General features: G+C 42.6%; 1 protein-coding gene across 1 annotated transcript; it reads left to right on the forward strand.

Annotated features, from left to right (window-relative positions):
• Positions 1–341: 341 nt before the first annotated feature.
• TAB1 (TGF-beta activated kinase 1 (MAP3K7) binding protein 1) lies at positions 342–18,685 on the forward strand. Its single transcript, XM_089528223.1, has 11 exons — positions 342–430; positions 3,657–3,793; positions 3,979–4,132; positions 5,179–5,265; positions 5,850–5,988; positions 6,300–6,413; positions 10,762–10,873; positions 10,980–11,124; positions 13,106–13,328; positions 15,580–15,736; positions 18,034–18,685. The coding sequence occupies exons 1-11, from the start codon at positions 398–400 to the stop codon at positions 18,236–18,238; spliced, it is 1,506 nt and encodes a 501-aa protein (XP_089384349.1). The 5' UTR covers positions 342–397; the 3' UTR covers positions 18,239–18,685.
• Positions 18,686–25,138: the final 6,453 nt, after the last annotated feature.

Consider the following 25,138-nt stretch of genomic DNA (forward strand, 5'->3'; position numbering starts at 1 on the left):
AATTACAGCTCCCAGAATTCCCTAGCATTGAGCCAGGGCAGTTAAAGCGATCTCAAAATGGATCGTTTCTGCAGCCAAAGCCTTTTTAAAGTGCAACAAATCCACGCATGGTGCCTTTCCCCGTCTTTTTCCCCCGAGGGCTGCCTCCAAAACAGAACTCTCTGCGCCTTAACGCCGCCATTTTGTATTTTACAAAACCTGTCACAGCAGGTAAAAAAAAATGAGAGAAGCGAACGGCTTGCAGTGCCACCCTCAAGCCTCTAGGTGGCGCTACAGCCGAGCGAAACCCAAACGGAAGTGTCGCCCCGCAGGAGCCCGTCATTTGGTGGACGCTCTGGCCCTTTTTCTGCTACTCGTCTCTCCTTTTCCCGGGGAAGGATGTCGCTCCTGATCCAAAATGGCGGCCGCGAGGAGGAGTCTCCTGCAGAGTGTGAGTAGTCGGCCTGTACCATCGCAGAGGCTGAAGGGGGGGGGGGGGAAGAGAGGAATGTACCACTTCCTTGGTTCAAGGGAAGGGTTTTTCTCTCTTTGTATGTTTGCATCAATACTCTGTATAGCATTTGCTCTCTGGCTGGGGATTCTAAATGATGGGTTTCGTGGGGTTTTCTTGGCCAGGTTTCTTCAGAAGAGGGTTTACCATGACCATCTTCTGAGGCTGAGAGAGTGTGACTTGGTCAAAGTCAGCCAATAGGGTTCATGGCAGAGCCAGGATTCGAACCCTGTTCTCTAGATTCTTAGGTCCAAAACACTCTGCGGAAATAAGCCACTTTGATATCGCTTTAACTGCCCTGGCTCAGTGCTAGGGAATCCTGGGAACTGTAGTTTATTGCGGCGCCAGAGTTCTCTCTGACAGAGACGGCTCAGTGTCTCACATAACTACAGTTCCCAGGATTCCCTAGCACTGTGCCAGGGCAGTTAAAGCGATATCAAAGTGGGTTATTATTACTGCAGTGTGTTTTGGACCTATACAGTGATATGTAATGTGAAAGGGCCCCTTCACCATCCCCACAATTCCTCCTGGACAGAGGCTGAAATGTAGGACATGTCTTGGAGAAGGAGGAGGGCATCTAGTTACTTTGTCTATGGTTGGGAAGATAAACATCCATCATCCCTTGTTCAGTGGTCAGAGAAGGTCCAACTGCCTTGTCTATGGATGAATGTATATTTTACAGAGTAGCATTTAGTGGAGGAAGAGCAGCAGTAATGCCAAGTCCATGAAAGTGCACCCAACCCTTGTGTAAACAAGGAGGGTCTTTAATGAAATATTGGTTGCAATGGTTTCGGGGAAGCTGATACCTGGGAGAATCCTAACATGGCCATGGTTGGTAGAGAGCTTTCCTTCTCTTCTGTAATGGACAAGGAAGTTTACCCTTTCACCTTGCATGGAAACATCAGTTCAACATTGCTGTTGCTCTGTAAAGAGAAGAGAGCCATTACTATCTGTTCCAAAAACATAAGCAAAACGTTTCTGATCTAAAGCAAAATAAATAAATAAATTCAAATCATGCATGAAAAAGCACTTGCATGGGAAGAAAGCTTGACTTTTCTTTTTCAAAGATATAGCCGTGTTGGTCTGTAGAACCAGTTTGTAAAGAGATCTTATAGTACCTTTGAGAATGAAAGAAAGAAGTTGGCAGCATGGGCTTTTGTAGACTTAAGACTTGCTTCCTCAGATGCATTTGGTTCAGTGGAAAGCCAGGGACTTTTTCAGTTATTGCAATGAAAATGCATGAGACTTCTCCAGCTTTGCTCTGCAGGACTAGCTCAAGGTGCATACATTTAATGCCCAGGGCTCAGCAGTGAAAGGTTTCAGAACAAAAGAAGAACCTGGTTGGATCAGATCAAAGGGTTCTTTGCCAAACCGTTTAACCAGAGCCAGTGTGGTGTAGTGGTTTGTGCATAGGATTTGGACTCAGGAGATCGAGATTCAATTCCCTACTCAGCCATGGCAACCTACTGGGTGATCTTGGGTGGGTCACACACTCTTATCCAAAGAAAACTGCACCATAGGGTCGCCTTAGGGCTTTAGGATCACCATAAGTTGGGAAGACTTGAATGCACACAACAACAGTTAACCAGGAGACTTTGGGAAAAACAGGACATGAGCACAATGGCCCTCTTTCACCTTTGTTGCCAGCAATTGGTGTTGGGAGGCATAGTGCCTTTGATAACAGAGGTAAGAATCAAAGACTGGTTTGGGGCTTGATGATGTTTTTATGTCCTGCTTTTCCCACAATACAGGAGCCTAAATGGCTCAGAACCTAGATTAAAACTAAGTGAAGCTAATAAATAATAATAAAAATAAAATAATGAATTATACACACACACATGCACGCACGCACACAATCATAATAAAGTTGAAGCAACAAAAAGCATATAATCTTTGAAGAGCAGTTGTAGAAGCAAAACAATATTATGCACACTGAACACAGAAGGATGCCCAGGAAGCCAAGAAATATTACATGAAATAACTCCTGCTACTCAACAGACACTGAAGAATAGATATACAGTGGTCCCTCCATAGATATACAATAGTCCCTCCACATTCGCTGGGGTTTGGAGTGAAGGACCTCTGTGAATGTGAAAGAACTGCAAAAAAGAAACCGCTGTTCTTTTTATCTAAGAGAACACCTATCTAGGAATCTCCAGGTCCTCCAGTGCAAGTTAATGGTCAGCATCTACCAGAATTTGATCACAGAATCATACTGGGGGACCTACAAATGCCTAAAGAAGTGTTTTCTTTAGGAACTTTTAGGTTCCTCAGCACAAATCTATGGTCAGCCTCTGGCAGAGTTGCACTGGAGTACCTGGAGATTCCTAGAGAGAAGATATTAATCAAAGCAGCAAAAGTCAAAGCCGCAAATGTAGAGGGCCAAGTGTATTAATTAGATATGATGATGATAATTTTAAGGTACTTTATATTTGTTGATAGCAGGTAATACCTCCGTTCACCTCATACTGCAGATGCATGAGAGATCCTTCTACAGAAAACAGTTTGTAGGCTAAAGTTGTCTAAATACAAAGGACTTGCCTGCAAAAGGAGGAGGAGGCAAGCTTCACCTCTCATAAGAGGGAGTTCCACAGCTTAGAGCAACCACCAAGAAGGCCCTTTCATGTTTCCTCACTAAATGTGCCCATGATGATGGGGCAACAATAAAGAGAAATCTTTTCAAATGTTCTGGACCCAAGCTATATCACTAAATCCCATAGCTTAACTATGCACTGTGTGAATAGAGCTTTCTTTTGTATTTTCTGGATGAAGGAGGATAGGGAAGCAGGACCAGCAGAGTACCAGTTGGAGGAGAGGTATATGTGAATAATGCAATAAAGAATGATTAAATGAAGAAAATCATGACAGATACTGAAGCAAAAGGAAAGTCAGGTGTGTCACACTGCAAAATCATAGCATTTTTATTAGCACACCACTTTAACTGCCATAGTTCTATCAGATGGAACTCTGGGATTCTATAGGATTCAGATTCAGTGGTATCACAGTGCTACAGTGGTATAGCTCAAAAGAGACCTCAGAGTTTATCAGCTAATTTCCCACATTGCCCTAATGGGGAGGAGAATGTTTCAACTGGTGTATAATCACTGTCCCTTATACTTTTAGTGAAAAGATCATATTAGGGGTTCTTTCTTGTCTTGTTATCCAGGAACAACTGTCAAGCTGGACAGATGACTTGCCCCTCTGTCAGCTTTCAGGTGTGGGTTCAGCTCCTAATCGTTCCTACACTGCAGATGGAAAGGGGACAGAAATACACCCATTAGAAGATAATTGGTTGAAATTCAGGTGAGTGGCCCATGGGTTTGAGTGGAACAGTTAATCTACAGCACTGGCAATCTTAACTATTCTACCCCTTTAGCCTGGTAATATGTATTGTGTGGTGGGTAGACCAGATTGTTACTCTAGAGTCACACAGTGTATGTCACTGTCTTAACTTTCCTTTCCCATCCTTTTTTTTTTCCCTTTGGCAGAAGTGAAAACAACTGCTACCTCTATGGAGTCTTCAATGGTTATGATGGTACCCGGATCACTAATTTTGTGGGAGAGAGGCTTTCTGCAGAGCTCCTCTTGGGCCAGCTGAATGCAGACCATGATGATGCTGATGTGCGTAGAATCCTGCTGCAGGTAATGGAGCTCTTATTTGGAAGAAATCAGACACAAATCTGTGCTCCCGCTTTTGCATCACAGGGCAGGGTCTTTTGGCTGGATGTGGAGGAGATAGGAAGGGAATATAGTAGTTTGTGAGTCTCTCAAGATGGATGCAGTGGAAACAGGGGCATCACAAGAGGGTGCAGGCCACAGCAGATGACACCCTAAGGGGGTAGTGACACTGCTGCTCCCCACACACCTGTCCTTTGGAAGAAAGAAGTTGTGGTGTTTGCTAGCATCGCTTTAAAACACAGGAGCTCAGTGGTGTGAGTGGAGTGAAGCTCAGTGGGAAAAAAGGAGAGGTTTTTTTATTTTTTATAAAAAATTAATTTACTTTTTAAAAATTCTTTTAAAATGTGGTTAAAGTGAAAATCTTACCAAATTTTCACTTTAACCACATGAAACTGCATAGTCAGCTCTCCACTTTTGTGGGGATTTAGGGTGGAAGACCCCTGCGAAAGTGCAAAAACAGATGTTGCTAGTGGTGGTGGATGTTGTATTTGTTGTGTTATGTTGTTATGTCTATGCATGTTTGTTCTTTATTAATAACATTTAATTAAAAAAAAAAAGAAAGTGCACCCCACAAGCACCTCCCGTCCCATGCCTCAGTCAGCTGGGACCATCTGGGACGAGGCATGGAAGGGGTCCGAGCAGCACATACACACCCTTGCTGGCTACTCCTTCCCTCCTTCTACTCCCTATTACTGATCTGTAATGCAATCTTCCTCCAATTTTATTTCAACTTTCCTCTACATCATTCTTTTTCCAGTGAGTCTTATTTTGTCATGATATACAAAAGCCTCAGTTTCGTCATTTTGGATTCTATTGTGAGTTCAGGCTTGATTTGATCTTGAATCCACTTATTTGACTTTATGACTTTATTGACTTTATTGGTAAAACTTTCCCCCTAGCACTATATTTCAAATGAATGAATTTTGCTGGGTTGAAATATTTATTTATAAATTTTATATATCTGGCCTTATAAAGCATTATTGTACTTCCTATCTTCTGGTGCCTTTCAGGCTTTCGATGTCGTGGAACGGAGCTTCTTGGAATCCATTGATGATGCATTGGCAGAGAAGGCCAGCCTACAATCTCAGTTGCCAGAGGTAACCTCTGTATTTTCTTAGAGAAATGTTACTGAATTCAGGGAGCACTAATTTCATTTTCTCACTGAAAGAAATGCAGTTCAGAAACTTCAGTGGGCTCAAAATATTGAAGTTTCTGAACTGTTGGCTGTGGCTGGTTCAAGGCAAAACATAACTCCATTGTTGCATCAGCTTCACTGACTGACAATCTATTTCCAAGCAGAATCCAAAGTACTGAGTATGAATTGTAAAGCCCTTGGGTTCAGACTATCTGAAAGACTCTATTTCTGAGCATGTCTGAGTTTTAAGATTTTTGGAACAAGGCTCTCTCTCAGTTCCATCACTGTCACAGGCCCATTGGGTGAGGATATATGGGAAGACCTACTCAGTAGCAGCTCCCAGCCTCTGGAATTCCCTCCTACATGAGGTTCAGAAGGGTTTGGTAGGCAAAAAAATGACTTTGTATAAAAGAGCTTGTTTGTCAGAGGCTAAGGTATCTAGGAATCATGATCTTTTCTTTTTGTTTTTTGGTGTCTGTGTACAGTATACTGTAAAGTTTTCCCCCTAACAGTTTTTAGACTTGTTTGCATAACACTGTGTTGTAGGGGGTCCCCCATCACCAGCTGCCCTCTCAGTATCAGAAAATCTTGGAGCGGTTGAAGGCTGTAGAAAAGGAAATCTCTGGAGGAGCCATGGCTATTGTGGCTGTCATTCTGAACAGCAAGCTCTACATTGCCAATGTAGGTAAGTTCCCCTTTAATATTTTTTTAAAGAAGTTTAGCTCTGAACAAAGAAAAGTAGGGCATTACTTCATCCTCTTTGTATGAGAGAAATACTTCAGTGCCTTCATTCAGGGCTGCTGAACCTAGCTGCAGGGGTCTGCTTGATATTGTGTCATCTGCAAAAATGAGGAAGAGATGAGACTCTTACAAGCATGGCTTCAGTGTTTTACCATCAGGTGGTAGTTCTGGCTTGCGCTGAGGACGTGTGTTCATTTTCTAGGTGTCTCCTTTGTTTCCCTTTCCGTATTTGCAATATGCACTCCTTCTCTGCAGGAACGAACCGTGCACTGTTGTGCAAATCCACCGTAGATGGGTTGCAAGTGACACAGCTCAATATGGATCACACCACAGAGAATGAAGATGAGCTGTTTCGCTTTTCTCAACTGGGTGAGTATTTTGCTCCAGACACAGCAGTGTAGAAAGCCCAGAGGGTTGATGGGCTACAACACACAGGTCAGTTGAGAAATAAAGTGTTGCTAGAGCATACAGTGGGTTCTGTGGTGGGCAGTGTCAAGTTGGAGCACTCAAATTAACAAGTTATATTCTTCCTACCGCAGAGGGTGCATCACTAAATATACCTTTAGAAATTACTCATAACTGTCTGAATAACTATCTGTAAGCTGCTCTGAGAGCCTTTAAGACTGAAGAGCAGGGTATAAATACAGTAAACAAACAAATAAATAAATAACTGAGAGTAGTGTTATGTAGAAATGACCCAAAATTTACAGATTGACATGTCACTTTTAATTTTTTTATTTATCCAGCACAATTATCAGCAGCTCAGGACAGCTAGCTTTTAGAAATTATTCATTTCATGTTTATGTCAGAAGAAATCCACTCACAACATGTACTGACTCTTGAAAAGGGGAGTTCCAAAATTGGGGGCAAAGGGAGGGCAACCAGGCAGTGTACCTCTCATGTACATGATTGCATGTCCTCATGGTTTTGATTATGCACATGAAGTGCCCTGTAAAGAGACTGATCTTTGCTGAAGTTGTAAGAGAATTGAGTAGGGTAGGGCAACATATTAGCCCTTAGCATTTGCTATGTTAGTAGGGGCTGATGGGAGTTGCAGTACAACAACATCAGGGAGACTTCAAGTTGTCTGCCTCAGGGTAGAAAGAAGAGGGCAGGAAAATACTGCTTCCAAAGCTATAGCATAGTTGTGTGTATTTGGAAATTGGAGTTGGGGAAGTTTGAAAGACAAACTGTAACAACAGGTGATTTCTTTCCTTCTTAGGAGCAATATCCTTTCATCAGCCAGACAGGCTTTATTATGTCAGAGGCTTTAGGAAGTGGGAGGAAAAACATGATGGCTTCATTTTTCACTTCATCAGCCTTTGTTTCCCACTTTACTTCTCTAATCCTCCATGAGCGCCACCAGAAATGAAATTCCTTTCCTCGTTCTTTGCTTGACATAGTTCAGTTGGCATTTGGCAGGCAGCATCTACATTCTGATAGAAGTGATTTAGTGCTGGTATTGAGAAAATATGGTTGATAGCACAAGCTGCATAGGCTGGCATGCATACAAGCCTTACTTTTGTCAGTCACAGCAGGCACCCAGAGGCCACTGAATCGTACAGTTAGACTGTCTGGATGTCTGTCATAATGACTGAAGTAAAATAGCCTACTGAGGGAACTCAGCAACATAGGAACCTGTTCTATACTGAGCCAATCTATTCGTACATTGCTACCCAGCATTGTTCACTCTATCCAGCAGTGTGTTATCAAGTTCTTAAGAATATATCTTTCATAGCACTTTCTGTCTGATTCTTTCAGTTGTGCTGTGCTGAGGATTGCACAATGGATCTCGCATTCAACATTTTGAAAAGATTGTACTTTTGCACTACAGCTTCCAGAATCCCACAGGCAGTGTGGCATTTGGCCATACTGGATGGGGATTTCTTGGAGTTGTACTCCCAAAAAGAACTTTTCCTAGCTCAGATCTGCTTTCAAAGGGTATTTATCACTGTGCTGAATTGGTTCTTCACAGGATTTGGCTTTTGAAATCTGATGCTTTTGATAGTTTATGTTAGAATCCAAAAAGTGGAAGCTGTCAGTTTGGATCAAGATTAGAAATCATTGCAATAATTTATACTAAAATTGTTTCCTAAATGGATTATTTTTTTCTCTGTCCCATCTCCTTCCTCAGGGGAATGAGATCAGCTTGTCTTTAAACCTCTGTGTCACTTTGCTGTCTTTTATACCCCCTGCTGGAAGCCTGGTTGGTCAGCTCCAGGTTTTGCTGATTCTTTGTTTTAATCATTCGTGTAGTCCAAAAATCTTTACATCAAACAGTGTTTGAAGTCAGATGTTTCATATAAACACTGTTGGAATTCTCTCAGTGGAGAACAATAGAAAAATCAGCCTGAGAAATAACTTACATTGATTTTCAAACTAGGAAAACATGTACGTTGTGTTTGCACAATGTTTGCTTTGAAAATAGAGATCGTGCATCAAGAAGATACTACACAGAGTTCGGATGGAGGCAATTTAAATTCATTTCTCATCCATGAAGCAGAATGGATGATTTCGCTCTCAAGTTGTTGTGCCTGTGGCTAAGTTGCATTTCAAGTGAAGATTGTTTAGGCTTCTATGAAGATGGAAGAAAATGAGTTCAAGCTATATTAAAACTAGCTCAGAGCTCTTGGGATTGGCTAGAAGAACTAATCTGTGAATTCACTGACACAGCTTTTGGTTAGGTTGCTATGTAGAAATTATTGGCATGTGGATTATAAAGTACAGTGGAGAGCTGTATTAGTAGAAATGGGTCAGATTTGCAAATGATCCTGAAATACAGACCCACTCAATTTGAAAACCTTCCCTCAACCAGGCTGGTCCCTAACCCCTCTTCACATGCAGGTCTACATTAAAATGCAGTTCAGCATCCACTGCTAATCAGTATCATTGGCCTTTGAGATCTTTTGGTGTTATCTACCCTTCCTCAAGGTTATTTTGTTTTTCTTGGCTTGTGGTTTTGTCAGGAGAGAAGGATGGCCTCTAATCTCTATTTGTTTGTTTGTTTATTTACCTCCTAAAAGTAAAACTCTAGAATAGCTTCATAGGATTTTCTTAGCCAAGGAATATTCAGAAATGGTTTTGCAAGTTCCTTCCTTTGAAATATACAGCACCTGGTATTTATTGGCATTCTCCCATTCAAGTACTAACCAGAACTGACCCTGCTTAGCTTCTAAGATCAGATGGGATCTGGCGCTTTTAGGATATTTAGGCAGCCAGGATTTGATTCCCCACTCGGCCATGGGCACCTACTGGGTAATCTTGGAGAAGTCACATTCTCTCAGCCTCAGAGGAAGGCAAGGACAAACCCCTCTGAATAAATTCTGCCAAGAAAACCCTCTAATAGGTTTGCCTTAGGGTCACTGTAAGTCAGAATTGGCTTGAAGGTACACAACAAACAAATAATCATTGACTGTTGTGCAGTAGCAGTCCTCTAGAGGGCAATCTTTTGTAGCCTCTATTAATAATTGGTAGTTTGTACAATAATTAATTTGACATAAGAGATTCTTTGGCCATTCATTTCTCTGATCAGGTAAACTATGGTCCAAAACACACTGCAGAAATAATCCAGTTTGAGATCACTTTAATTGCCCTGGCTCAGTACTAGGGAGTTCTGGGGGCTCTAGTTTTGTGAGACATTTAGCCTTCTCTGTCAGAGAGCTCTGGTGCCACAATAAACTACAATTTCCAGAATTTCCTAGCACTGAGTCAGGGTACTTAAAGCGGTCTGGATTATTTCTACAGAGTGTTTTGGACCTATGTTTTCTGCCTTGATTTTTGCACCAGATGTTGATTAAGAGACTCAAAATAAGTTCTGTGGAATCAGTACATCCATGAAAACTGAAATACAGACAGACATGTTAAAATATTAAAGAAGAACAAACAGGAGCAGTAGTGCACTACCATTATTAGTATCAGATGAAAATTGCAAATTAGGTCTTAACATTTCCTTTTCAGAGTGGATATTAATGAAAAATCGTCAGGGTCTGTTTGAAATATGGGACAGTCCTAGGATGAAAAAACAACAGGGACCACCATATTTGTTGTGACATAAATTAGCCTTCCTAACCCAACACTTTGCTAATGAGTAGAAATTGCTACTCTCATCATTCTCAGCCAGCATGGTCAGTGGTTTTCTGGCTGAGTAGATGGACATTGTAGTCTGACAGAGCTGGAAGATGTGAGGCTGAGGAATGCTCGCATAAACTTGCATGGATGCCTGATTGAAGACTCATTTGGCAGATATTCACATTGAGTCCTAGTTTTGGAGAAAAGGCAGGAAATAATAATAATAATAATAATAATAATAATAATAGAAAGAAGAAGTAGAAAAATAAATGTTATAAATGACTTAGCCAAGTCACATACTCTCAGCCTCAGGGAAAGGCAATGGCAAACTTTCTCTCAACAAATCTGCTGAGAAAACCCCATGATAGAATCATAGAGCTGGAAGATATCACAAGGGCCATCCAATCCAACCCCCTGCTATGCGGGAAGACACAGTCAAAGCACCCCCGACAGATGGCCATCCAGCCTCTGCTTTGCAGCTGACAAGTCTGATAGCCTTTAGGGCTGAAGGGCGGAGTATAAATACTTATAAATAAATAAATAAATAAATAAAAATAGTTGGGGGTAATTTTACTTGATTTTTTGAAATGCAGATATGGAACATTTAGAATGTGCGCCCAAGTGAGAAAGCTGATATTTTTCTTGGCAGGCTTGGATGCAGCAAAATTGAAGCAAATAGGAATCATATGTGGGCAGGAGAGTACCCGACGCATTGGGGATTATAAGGTCAAATATGGATACAGTGACATTGAACTTCTAAGGTGAGGCAAGATCCTCTACATCTTTTGCCAGTTTCTTTTTTCCTTGAGGGGCACATCCTTTTTCAGTTGCTTTACAAAAGCAGGAATTCTATTTGCTTTTTTGAAGTGCTGCAAAGTCAAAGCCAATCATAGCAGAGCCTGAAATCCACCGAGGACTGCCGCTGGATGGAGTCACAGGCTTTCTTGTTCTCATGTCTGAAGGACTCTACAAAGCACTGGAAGCAGCTCATGGACCTGGGCAAGCCAACCAGGTAAGAACGCCTGAGCAATTTTTAATGGTCCTTTTGCAGCACATGAATTTCTTCTGGCTTGTGTCCACCCCTAATATGTTTAGATTTATGGACCATTTAGATCTGTATCTTGTTTGAGCTCTCAGTGCCTGTAATCTCCATTGGCTGGCTTGGTGGCTATGGAGATGAACAAGTCCAATGTCTACAAGCTCATAAAATCATGAGTGGATGAGAAGGCAGACAAGGGAAAGAGGCTTCATAGAACCTCAACTTTCAGAGAAGCTATAATTTTCCCACACTAAGCATTTTTGCCTTCCTTCTCTCAACCCTGGGGCATTTCTGACCTGTTAGATCAGATCCTGCTAGAAAGAATGGCTATTATATCCTTCTCTTAATATCCACTGATCTAGAATGGAGAGTTATTTTTTAATCCTACTTTTTCAACAACAAGAAAAGTAAGTTTTAAGGTGGTTATTATTGTGAGTTTTCCCTTTCCTTCCACTGCAGTGCCCTTGGCAGATGAAGGTGATGCTAATCAAGAGATAGATAAAGGTTGCTTGTTTATAAAAATGCTGAGTGTTTTCTCTGCTGTACCACAATGTTTCTTTCAAACCACCTGATAAAGACAGATTGACTTGCATTTTGTAGGTTTGCCTGTAGATTTTATTTATTTATATTATTTACTTACAACATTTTACTCCATTCCCAACCCAAAAAGTCTCTTGGAGTAGTTTGCCTAGAATCAGTTAAGGAAAGACTGTCTCTGCCTTCTTGGTAACAGTCTTAAAAAGGCACAACACACACAGAAAAAGACAGGTTGATGAAGATAATTAAATTTTCAGAAATTGATAAATTGACAGTGCTTGTCAAAGAGAAATCTATGAAAAGATTTTTTAAAAATGGGGAATTGTTAATTACATATATACAATGTAATTGGGGGTGTGAGTAAGCTTTAGGCTTTGTAAAACAGCTTGTATATTGTAGAGGCATAAATATAATATTACATACAAGGAAGTATGGTAATAGTGGTATATATAGATCAGTTGGGGGGAAATCACTAGAGTAAGTGTAGGTAAATTGTTTTTTGTCACTGCTATTGCTGTATGTATGTTTTAATTAAATGCATAATACTTGTTTGTGTTTGTGTTTAAGTTTAATAAAAATGATTTTTAAAAAAGGCATCAATAGGGAAAGAAAAGGGGTGGAGAGGAAAGACTGTGTTGAGGAGCCAAGAAGCTCTTTCACTATGTTGGGTGGAACAGCCTTGCTTCTCATTCCATTTCCCTCTATTACTACCCCAGAAAGGTTACTTAGGCTTGGTACAGAGTGCCAAAAAGAGGCGCCGAGGAGGCGTCTCTCCTTGCTCCGCAGCAGCGCCGCAGCAACCAAAAGCAAGAAAGGAGCACCTGGAAGTGGCTGTTTTTTGCGATGCACTTGCGCCACCGCAAACCACCAGAGACGACACGATGGTGTCGCAGCTGCGCATCGCTGTTTGGATGCTGTGCTGCTGTGACGTCATAGCTGTGCGCGCCGTGTGGATGGTGCTGTGCAGCTGTGGCATCCTCGTCATGTGCTAGGGTTGCGGGGTGTGTGCACGCGCTGCCCCAAGGCAACCCTAGCACATCACCATGTCGCCACAAAGGGTCCATCTGTCCAGAGCCTTTGATTCTCTTTGATGTTCTCCCAGCTGTTTGGGAGTTCTTTCACTGCATGCGGCTTCTGTATAGCTGTGATACTCTTTAAAAAGCCCATTCATGTAGGCAGGGCATAATTGTGTGCCACTTTCCCTTTGAATCGATCGGCAGCATGTGCAAACTCCTTTTTATGGGCTGCCAATTCCATGATTCGGATCTTCCCAGTCGGCCAGGTCATTAAAACATCACCCCAGGTGCAAAGGGGGAGCTCATGAATAAGTAATTCCTACAAGACTGGGAGAACATCTGAAGGGCCCCAAATCCTTTCAAGAATTCCAAGGTCTTTTCTCACTCCGTTTCCTTTCCAGGAAATTGCAGCCATGATTGCCACAGAGTTTGCGAAACAAACCTCACTGGATGCTGTGGCTCAAGCAGTTGTGGATCGGGTCAAGCGCATTCACTGTGACACGTATGCCAGCGGTGGCGAACGGTCCAAGTTCTGCTCTCGTCACGAGGACATGACTCTGCTGGTGAGGAATTTTGGGTACCCACTGGGCGAAATGAGCCAGCCCACTCTCACTCCAACGCAAGGTATGGTGGGGTGAAGTGTGTGTGTTCAAATGTGAGGGAGATGGAGAGAGAAAAATATGTGGGGAGGAGAGAGAAAGAGCACTGCAGGAATATTTGTTATGTACATTAAGCAGACTGTAACAGGTCTAGTACAATGTGAGCTTGTGGTAGAAGCAGGAGTTTTTACTCAGGATGCTCTTGTAAGTTAAAAAAGAAAACTTATGTTTATTGTCTCAGGAAATCCATCTTGGAATAGGAACAGAGATAGGAAAAGAAGTTGACTTAAACTTGACTAAGGCCTGTTACAGACTGCCAAAATAAAGCTGCTTCGGGTCTCTTTGGAGGTATGCTGTTTAAATGATGCGTGCATCCTAAGACTCTGGAAGCTGCACCAAAGCTGCACTCCAGTGCTTAGGAATGGAATGTGGCTTTGGCGCAACCTCTGGACCCATGCATCATTTAAATAGCATACCTCCAAAGAGACCTGAAGCAGCTTTATTTTGGCAGTCTGTAACAGGCCTAAAAGAATCCCTAAAAGCTGGCTCTTATTTGTGAGTGTAGGCTAGCATCCATTATTGGGTTGTGAGCCCCATGGATGTTCCTTGCTAGGCAAAGGGAACAAAGAGTAACTACATGAGAGAAGAGGGAAGTGACCTCTGCAGATAAGAAGGAAGCAAAATGCTTGAGTACACAGGTCAAAGAAAGATACAGAGAGGTGAAAACAAAGGACATGTATTGTCTAGTCTCCCCTCTCTCATTAATCACTTTATACAAGTGTTGATACCTCTTTGCTTCCAACAAGCTCAAGAGGGATGGAGGGCCAGGATTGAGATCAAATCTCTGTCTGTTATGTTTCTTGTCCGAAAGTACGGCAGTAGGCCATCAACAGGCACAGTATGGCCCTGGGAGTGCATGCAGCCCCTGCAAGGTGGTTCTTGCAGCTTTCAGCCTCTCCAAACTCCCTGTGCTGCCAAAGATTGTCTTGGCTGGCAGCTCCCAGGGGTGGTAATTCAACTTAAATAGGTTGCAGGTCTCTTTCCTCTTTGTGCTATTAACATAAAAATACTCATCTTCCAAAACCAGAAGTGGACTCCCAGCCACTTTTTGTTTTTGTTTTGTTAACTTCCCTTCCAATGTATTTATTTATTTAGACAGGCTCTTGTGGCCTGTAGAGGCTCCTAGGGACAAAATATGAGCCCTAAATACACTGCAGTTAGCTGTCCCTACACTAACAGTGGAGATTACTTTGACAGAATTACCAGTTCCCTTTACCTTTTAATAAACTTCCAGGTACTGTATTTTCCGACGTATAAGACGACTGGGCGTATAAGATGACCCCTGACTTTTCCAGTTAAAATATAGACTTTGGGATATACTCACCGTATAAGACTACCTCTCTTCCAACGCACACCAAATAAAAATGAAAAAACATCAGATTTGATTTCAATATGGTAATTTTAATTCAAATGCTTATGACTTGCAGGTACTTATTATGAAAACTTGTTGTATACAAAGCCTGCTTGGATTGGTCATCTCTCCCTGCCTGCCCAGCCCACCCTGTCTCCAAGACTATCAGAGCAGTAGCGCAAACACAACTCTTTTTTCCATACTCTAGGCGTCCCGGATGCCTGCAGCTTGCTCCACCCTTCACTTACATCCTCCCGATGAGGCAACCCCTCACATCGTCATCGGGACCGTGTTAAGTCACTCCTTTCCACGAATCCTGATGAGTGAATTTTCTTCTACCGTACTTGCACAGCGCCACTCTTGCTGCTTTCATACGGTCGCCGCATACAGCGGGGATGCAGCCGCGGCCGTTTTTGAGCTCCCCTCACCATATGTGACGGTCGCAGATTCTCCAGTCCGGCTCGGAAGTTTCAGCACCTGCCCTATAAGACGACACCCGGTTTATAAGACGGCCCCCAACTTTTGAAAAGATTTTCCTGGGTGAAAAAGTAGTCATATACGCCAGAAAATACAGTATTTTAGGGCCACATGGGAATTTATATGATCTGGATTTCCAACTCCCAGAATCCCCAGTAGACATGATAAGGGGCAGTAGGAGTCTTATTCCAAGGCTTCTGGAGGGCCAGATCTGCCACCTTCTTAGAGTAAACTGTGTAAGCATTCATTACTGAATTACAAAATCATGGCTGTTGGCTGTGTCTGGGTATATCTCCTGTCAGTTATAAAGCCTCATAGATATTAGGAAGGTGTGTTGAGTCTCTTAGCCATTCTTGTTTCACAGTGTCATTTTATTCCACATCTTCAGGTGGCCGTGTTTACCCTGTGTCGGTGCCATACTCCAGTGCCCAGAGTACAAGCAAGACAAGCGTAACGTTATCCCTTGTCATGCCTTCCCAAGGTCAGATGGTCAATGGTGCTCATAGCAGTTCCACGTTGGATGAAGCAACACCCACCCTCACTAAGTAAGTGTCCCTTGCTTAGACTGTGTGCCATGTTGTCCTAGCTTGCTAATTTGACAGTTCCTTGACCTCAGGCTTACAATTTTAAAAGACATGACACAAAAAGAGAAGAGAATGGCAGTAGGGAAGGGGATCATGTCCCACAGATACTGCCACTTCTTCTCTCCCTCCAAGGTCAGGACAGTGGCATTTGGAATGGAGGGATAGTCCTCCACCGGCTTCTGGGTCTGGGCATGATAGAGCTGTGCCTGCCTCTTTTCTCCCTCTGAGGCCAGAGTGGTAGCAGTTAAGATGGGGGGAACACCTTTCATCAGTTGCAGCATTGCCTTTTTGTTCCTAATGGCATCCAAAATCATATGGGATAGCTACAGTTTTCTGTCTTGAACCTGGTATATAAATGTGATTATCACCTGCATATAGCTCTGTGCTATCATAATTGTTTCTAATCAGTATGACCTTTGCTTATCCCAATTACATTTTGAGGTTGTCTTAGGCTATTCAAAGGACTACACTGGAGGGTAATCCCCCTCTCATGGAGGAAGAGAGTATCATCAGAGTAGTTTCCATCCTCCACAGTGTCTTAGGGAATCATGAAGCATAACAATTGTGTATGATTTCATGAATATTTGCTGCTCACAAATATAGCATTGTATCCTAACATCCTGTGCAAGGAATCCCGTCTTATATCCCTGTTCCTTAACTAGTTTTTAGGAAGCCCTTGAAGTGCACTGCCAAGAGTGCCTTCTCAAGGAACTATTTGGAAAACTTTTCCATCTGACTATGAAATTGCCCAATCCTGAATTGGACTATTGGTCCATCTCTGGCTCTGCGTTGTCTTTTGTGAACAGATACATCTCCCAGGAAATTCATACCAGAGGTCCTTCCTAGCACCTGCTTCCTGTGATCCTTTGTCATTTTAGATCCTGGGGGACCTGGAACATTCTGCCTGAAGAGCACAGGCCCTGCCTCTGAGCTACAGGCACTCTATAAATCAGGGGGCAGGTTCTCCAGGTCAGAAAGTGGACAGTCAAATTTGGGGCTTAGGTGGGTGCTAGAAACTTGCCAGGGAATTGATTTCTCTCTCTCTCTCTCTCTCTCTCACACACACACACACATCTTTGAGCTAAAGCAAAATTAAATCCTTTGACGTCTGGTAGTTTTCCAGAAAAAAGTGGAGCAACTATTCTAAGACCGCTGACAGTTGATTTAAGATGATCTCACTTCTGGCTAGATTAAAATGCTATGGTTCTCTGTTCCATTATATTAAACGGCAAGAAAGCATGCAAAAATGTACAATTCCTTTATTGTTATTGTTGTGTACTTTTAAGTTGTTTCCAATCTATGGTGACCCTAAGCCGCACCTATCACAGGATTTTCTTGGCAAGATTTGTTCAAAAGAGGTTATCCCTTGAGGCTGAGAGAATGTGACTTGCTCAAGGTCAGCAAATGGGATTCTATGGCCAAGCAGGGATTCAAAACCCAGGCTCCAGAATCATAGTCCAGTGCTCAAGCCACTACATGCTGGCTCTCACAGTTCTTACATAGCTGTGGGTTAAATATCTTTCCATCTGTTTGGCCATCTCTCTGTCATCTCCCCCTCTGTATGGATAGTTTCTGCTAAAAGCTTCTCCAGGGTTTTATAAATAAGTACAAGTGGGTTGGAACACAGAAAACCTTGGAAAGAAATAGTTCTATGTTTCCAAAGAGAAAATAAAAGCAGCAGAAAAGTCGAGCTTCTTGCAACCCATTTATACCATATATGTTTCTTTCCTCTTCATTATGCACTGCCCTGCACTCTTGTATCCCTTTCATTCTTTTAACGTGGTCAATGTTTGAGAGGTTTTAACACTTGAGGCAACAGAAGGTTGGATGGAGAGGCATCAGAAGATAACTATTGTTAACCAAGGGAATATTAATAAAAAGACCCTATCCTTGGAAGTAACAGGAATAGAGCTTCAGCAGTCTGCATAGGCAGTTTGATATGGAAAGAGGTGTATCATGTGGAGCCCTGGTGGCACAGTGGTTAAATGCCTGTACTACAGCCACTTTCAGCCACAAGGTTGTGAGTTCGATCCTGCAGGGCCCCAGGGTCCACTCAGCCTTCCATCCTTTTGTAGGTTGGTAAAATGAGTACCTACCTTATTGGTGGCAATTGACTTACACATTGTAAACTGTTTAGGGAGTGCCAATTCACTGATGAGCAGCATAGAAAGGTACTTGCTATTGATATTGTATGTGAGCTGATTGAACTGAATATGTGACTGTTTTTTCTTTCTTTTCCTTTCTTGGCCATAATGCAGCCAAAGTCCAACAGTGACCCTCCAGTCTACTAATACTCACACCCAGAGCAGTAGCTCAAGCTCAGATGGGGGCCTCTTCCGTTCTCGGCCCTCTCATTCTCTCCAGCCAGATGAAGATGGGCGTGTTGAGCCCTATGTGGACTTTGCCGAATTCTACCGCCTCTGGAACATGGACCACAGTGAACAAGGGGCACTTGCTGTGTAACAAATGCAGAGGGATCAATCCCTGAGACTTCCTATTAGGTGGGGGAGATGGTGCCTGATGAGGCAGAAATAGTTAATCACCTGGCTGGCCACATTCTGCCATAAAGCATGCACTCCTTTAGGGGGAATGAGGCTAACATTTGGATAGGCTGCAGATAAGGTTTTTCTCATCAACTTATCAAAAATGTTAGCCTTTTCTAAATGTCCCTTCCACTGTGCAAACCTGTGGACATAAGAGAGGGTTGTGAACCCTTCCTGCACCTCTAACATTAGTCAGCAATCAGGGCTATGTTGTGAGGAAGACAGCAGCCACAAGGATCCGTCAAGGGATGAACTGTATGTGTGCACTGCTGTTCCAAGACTGGAGTCTGGAAATACAGTGTCATGATAATGATGTGTTAACTTCCTGGAAGATACCTCTTTTTTTCAGAATAAACAGTAACTTATAGGTGCTTCTCTTGACTTTTTTTGTGTAGTGAATTTTAGAACTGAAGTCAATGACAGAGCATATGAAATCCTTAGTCATCTTGGAGCTCAAGAAACAGAGCCACTTTGTGAGAGAGCAGGACAGACACAATTAAGCACGTGTCTGTTAAGAGTCAGCCCAGGTGTCATTTCCTGAACAGGTGCAATCTATGAAGCAATCCTTTCAGGATTTTGTTTAGTAGCCACTCTTTCTCAGCTATTGTTAAGTGGTTTCTCTGTGCCAAACTGCATAATGGGGATATACAAGCAGTCTGAATGTAATAGTGTGGAACTGAATCAAATCTGCCCTCTGCCTCCTACCTGGGTTAGGCCTCCTAGCTGGTATAAGTCAGTATAAGTCAGTAGTCCCCATACTTTTTCACACTACCACCCACTTTCCTCTTGGATAACCCTAGTTTCACCCAGTACCTACTTCTCGATATTAGGTCTACTGTTTGTACAGCAGACTGCTGGCTGGTGGCATCAACCTCAGCCATGCCCAGTTTGCCACCACCTCCTCCTCCATCTCAGCCTCCTATGTGTGAATATAGCAGGTCTTCTCCCTCTCACCCTTGCTGGTCTTACAGCAAAAAGATGGCTGGCTGGCCAGCTGTTCACTTGCTGCTCCCAGGATGATCTGGTACAAAGGGAACAGTGGCCAGACAGCTAGTCAAGCAGCAACTGAGAAGCATCTTGCCTGGCAAAAGCCAGCATGGGCAAGAGGCTTCTTGGTCGCTGCTCTCTTTATACCCATTCACCTTGGGTACAGCAATTGAGCAGCTGGCTGAGCAGTGACCAAAAAGCTTCTAGTTGGTGTCAGCCACGTGGCAAAAGCTGGTGCAGGCAAGAGCATTCTTGTTCACTGTTCCACCAGCTGCTCAGTTGCTGTTCTCTTTGCACCCAGTTAGGTTGGCTAAGCCCAGGCAAAATTTGCGGTAAAGACCAGCGTGGGTGAGAGGCTGCTGCTTGACCAGCTTCTCGATAGCTGCTCCTTTTACACTCGGTCACCCTGGGAGCAGCAACCAAGAAGCCTCTCACCCATGCTAGCCTTTGCCACAAGGCTAGCATTGGCAAGATGCATCTTGGTAGCTACTCAACCCTGCATCTTTTCACACACCCCAGGGGGGCAGTACCATCCACTTTAGGAATCACTGGTATATGTGATGCCTTGAGCAAGGCAAGTTTTGATACAGGCATATAATCTAGTAGTATGTCCATCTTCGCATCAGTTTTATAGTTTGGTCGGGTTCATCTGTAGCAGCAATAATGTCCTCATATTTTTTCTTGATGTTTGGGGATCAAGATGATGTCCTTCATTTGAGAATATACTAGGCCTTCCATTATCACAGATTCAAGCATTCATGGCTTGAAAATATTTTTTAAAAGTATAAAAACGTATAAATTCAAAATAGCAAACCTTGATTTTGCCATTTTATGTAATGGATACCATTCTACTATCCCAGTGTATTTCATGGGACTTAAGTATCCATGGATTTTGGCATCCATGGAAGGTCCTGGAACCAAATGACAGTGGATGCCAAGGGTCCACTGTAATATCCTTGGATGATCACCTGTAGCTAAGTAAAATGTATTTTTTCCTGGGCAATTCTTCAGTACATTACAGGTTTCCTTGCTTCAGCTTTCTTCAACCAATGCTCTCCAGATGTTTGACTCTAACTTCCATCTGTCCACAACAACATGGCTAATGGCTAGGGATTATATCAATTGAATGCCAAAACATCTAGAGGGCTCCAGGTTGGGAAAGGTTGCCTTAGTTGAATTTTGACCTGAGAACCTTCCAAGGAATTTAGGGACAAGGCAGTAGGTTAGAGATTAACAACAACAGGCCTCTTTTTATGGCAGATTGGCTAGAGATGAGAACAAGATGTGATGTGCTTTTCTAGTAATGTCTTGTCTAAAGGCTAAGAAGAATGACATTTACACTTTTAACCTGAGGGCTAGGTAGAGGAAAAAATGCTGGCATAATAATGATAAACACAGTGAATCTAATTTTGTGAGGTAGTGCTCAGTAAAAACATTAGTCCTGGCTAGAACAATGCATAATTCATAGCCAATTATTTCTTCTAATGGCACCAAGCCTTGAAACCACCGTACTTCATCCATAAAATCTGCTGATGTTTGCTCTGTGGGGAGCTGGAAGCATCTCAAGGCTGGCAATAAATGTAATAAATAAAAGAATGACTGGGAGCTCAAATCTGGGACTGCTAGAATTTAGCAGCTAGTTTGGGGGTCTTATCTAGGTCTAGCTTACCTTATATAATGCATTTATTTAAGGGATTTATATGGCCCTTTCAGCAGAGCTTTTAGGTCAATTTTACAAAAACAAGATGAAATATAGAAAATACATTTTTTAAAAAAACATAAAATACTAAAAAGCCTGGGTGAGTAAAATGTATTTTCCTGGCACTGGAAAGAGGAGAATTAATGTCTGGCAGGAAAAAGGGTTCCTACAAATGGGATACTACTAATGAAATGTACTCCCTGCTCACCACTCACCATATTTCAGACAGAAGATGAGATCAATGCATAGAGGGAATGGTACAAAAGCAGATGTTTCTTTAGATAGCTGGATCACCAACGATGCAGGGCCTAATAAGGATACTGAATAACACTTTGAATGATGCTCAGTAATAGACCAGCTGGCAGTGACACTGTTTCAAACATCAGCAAGATAAATTGCAGCCAAACAATTCCAATCAACAGCCAGGTGGCTCTGTTTTAAATGAACTGAAGTTTCTGGACAGTCTTCAAAATCCAGCCCATGTTCAACACATTACAATAATAGTCCCATAATAGATGTTACCAAGAGAGAGCTCTCCAGACGCTGCTATGAAAACCACCTTGCCAACAGAAACTCGAGGGACCAAGCCAGATCCATCAATATCCCACACTAGGAATTCCATCTTTCAAAGCAGGAACAGACAAGCTCCCAGGGGTTAAGGTACTCTCCCTGGGATTAAGCCTGGGGGCTTTGAAGAGTGACATTTTTGGCTAAAATGATGGGGAGGTAAGGTCTGGGGGTCCAACAGACCTGGGGCTGTGTATGGCCCTTAGGCCATGTGACTTTGGGCACTGGTGGGGCTGACTGTTAGTTGGAAGGTTCTGGGAGTTGTAGTCTAAAGGGGAACTAATCGAGCTTTGCTATGAACTTTTCTGGGCCCAAATATGTTACAGGAGAGCAGTGCATCCCTTTGCAACCTGCAAGCTTCCTGTTAATTTTTAAATTACTTTCCCAAGCATTTTTGAAAATTCAGGAGGAACAACTTGCTTGATAGGCATCAAGGGAGGTGTCTGCAGGCCCTGTGGTCAACAGGTCAGAGACCCAAGACCTCAGGAGCAAAGGATCAATATCATGCATGGATTTGTGTCTATAGGTCATCATGGGGTATATGACTAAAATTGCCTGGGCAGGACTGTCTGAGAGTGAGATCTCAGGATCAAAAACGGAGACCTCAGGACAACTATTTGTGATGTCACAGTGTAGGTTCTGGTGATGTTACAAGTGTGATGGTACACAAATGGATGCCATTAAGCACGCTACATGAAGTATCAATCATAGTTGCACAAATTATGCAGATTTTTTTAAAAATGCCACTTCCAAGTTGAGCAAATGAAGAAAATATATATACGCACACTTTTCAAGACAGTTCTCTCATACTGAGATTCCTCCTCTTTTCCCTGAGGACAGGCCCTGAAGTCTGGGAATGCTGTGTGGAAGAGAAATTAAATATAATACAAAAAATAGAATCCTACACAAACTATAAATTGTTACACATGTGGAACCGCCCCAGTTTGGCTTAATCCCAGCCAGACATTGTAAGATAACCTAAACAGGAAGGTCTTGCAAATGTTTAGTCTTTGCCAGATCTCCAAGAGGAAGGAAGTCCTGTTGTTATAAAGCAGTTTTCCAGACCATCTCTCTGTGTGTCCACCTCTTAGAATATGTGACAACTGAGGGACTTCTGCTCTTGAGCAGTCTTGATGGTGGTGGGAGACGTAAGACTCATGACAAGAACTTTCCCCATTCTACTCTGCAGAGTGTCTGATAAGCTGAAAATGGCCCATTTTATAGGTACAGTCATTCTGTGCCTTCAAGTGACATTACCTTTAAGACTGACTAGTGATGCTTAGAGGTGTTGCTACATTTCTTTTTCCCCTCTCCCTCCTTGCCTTGTGAGCCAGCATAGCATAGTGGTTTGTGTGTTGGACTATGACTCTGGAAGACCAGGATCTGATTCCCATCTTGGCCATGAAACATTCTGGGTGACATGAAGTCAAAGGCTTTCACAGCTGGCATTCATAGCTTTTTGTGGGTTTTTCGGGCTATGTGGCCATTTTTCTAGATGTTTCACCTGCATCTGTGGCTGGCATATTCAGATGCAGGCAAAATGTCAGGAATAAATTCTTCTAGAACACAGCCACATAGCCTGAAAAATCCACAAAAAACTCTGGGTGACCTTGTGGAAGTCACACTCTCAGCCTCAGGGGATGGCAATGGCAAATCCCTCTGAACAAATCTTGCCAAGAAAACCCCATGATAGCTTGGCCTTAGGGCTGTCTGAAGTCAGAAGTGACTTGGAGGCACACAACAACAACAAAAACTTCAATTCCTGCTTTTTATGCTACAACTCACTGGGTATCTCCTGAGCTATTTGCACACATTGTCTTACATACTCGACAATCTGTTGCCTTCACTTCCTTTACAGGCTTGTTATGAGGATCAGGAAGGGAAGAGGAGAGCTATGTATGCCGCCTTGAAATCACTGCAGAAAAGGCAGGTTATAAATGTAACAAACACAAGCAAAACCTGTTTCATCGTGATTAATAAGGGTTTAGAAATGGCTTGCTACCAGGCAATTGTGTGTTGTGGGCCTTCAAGTGCTTTCCTACTTATGGCGACCCTATCATGGGTTTGTTCAGAGGAAGTTAGTCATTTCCTTCTCCTGAGGCTGAGAGCATGTGACTTGCCCAAAGTCACCCAGTGGGTTTCATGGCTTAGCTGGGAACTGAATGCCAGTGTCCAGAGTTGTAGTCCAACACTGAATTCCTTCCAGGATAAGAGATATATCAGAGGGAGAGAGAGAGGGGGAGAGAAGAACTATTTCTTCTTCTTCTTCTTCTTCTTCTTCTTCTTCTTCTTCTTATTATTATTATTATTATTATTATTTCTCACCCTTCTCCCAAGACTGGGACTCAGGGCGGCTTGTAACATTAAAAAAAATACAATTAAAAACATACAAATATTCCAAAAATAGTTTTTGCACCTCTTGGAAAGATTAGCATAGAAAATTGAGGTGCCAGGAGATGGCAGTAGTCAAATAGGCTCTGAAGTAGGGCTATGATGTGTTTTGCAGTAGGCTGGAGGTTGCTTTAGCAACACCTGCCTGCAATGCTGCAAGTGGGTGTTATTGGGTTAGGATCAGGAATATTGAGCTAGGCAACACGTGTGACAGGGGCAGGATCACAGATGAGTGGGCTGGATGTGACACAGCAAGGAGCCCTGCCTTTGAATTGTGATACGCTGAGAGCTACATGCCCTCCGTGCCTGTGTGGGTGGGCAGCTCTTGTGCATGCCAGCAAGAGAAACATTTGGCTGTGCCATGCTCACCCTGGCATAGCACCAAAGCTATAACTGTGGACTATTCAGTACCACTGAGAAATTCACTTTGTTGCCTCTCTTGCATGAGAAGAGGGACAGCTGAGTAGGACTTGGATGTAGGAATATTTGATATCTGTATCAAGCAGAGTGTGGCAAAGGCAAAAAAAATTAAAGGACTTAATTGTTAATTGTCTCTGGAAATCTGCCTCAAGAGATCTGTCTTGGGATAGGAAAGAAGATGGACAAAAGATGTTGGTTACAAGAGCCCCAAAGAGCTGGCTGCCATGTGTAATGATAAGCTAACAACAGGATTGTAGCTGGGGGGGGGGAGGGGGGCATTGCCTCCCAACAAGAATTCTGTCCCCCATTAAATTTTCCTTCAGTCTCCAATTTTCTAGCATTGTAATAACTTTAAACATTAATTGAACAATTAGAAATACAATATTTAGGTATCCAGAAAAAAATGGATAGGCAAAGTTACAAAGCAAATATAAGACTTCTAGGGGTGAATGGTTTTCAATTTCTCGTTCTCTACAAAACTAGAAATTTGGGGACTGAAAGATAATTTCATTACATTTTTATTTGGGGTTCAGGGCTCTCATTTTGCCTCCTCCCCAAAGCTACAATCCCGTGTGTGTGTTTTAGATGTCTTTCACAATACAGAATAATAGCACTTTGTTACTACTTTAACTGCAATGTCTTTATCCTATGAAATTCAGGGATTTGTAGTTTCATGAGATTCTCCAAACTACAAACTCCAGGATTCCATAGGAAGTAGTCATGGCACTTACAGTGGAAGAAAAGTACTGTTATTGT

Source organism: Sceloporus occidentalis, unplaced genomic scaffold, assembly GCF_023333645.1.
Source record: "Sceloporus occidentalis isolate IW3139 unplaced genomic scaffold, rSceOcc1.0.p SCAF_5, whole genome shotgun sequence".
Lineage (NCBI taxonomy): Eukaryota > Metazoa > Chordata > Lepidosauria > Squamata > Phrynosomatidae > Sceloporus > Sceloporus occidentalis.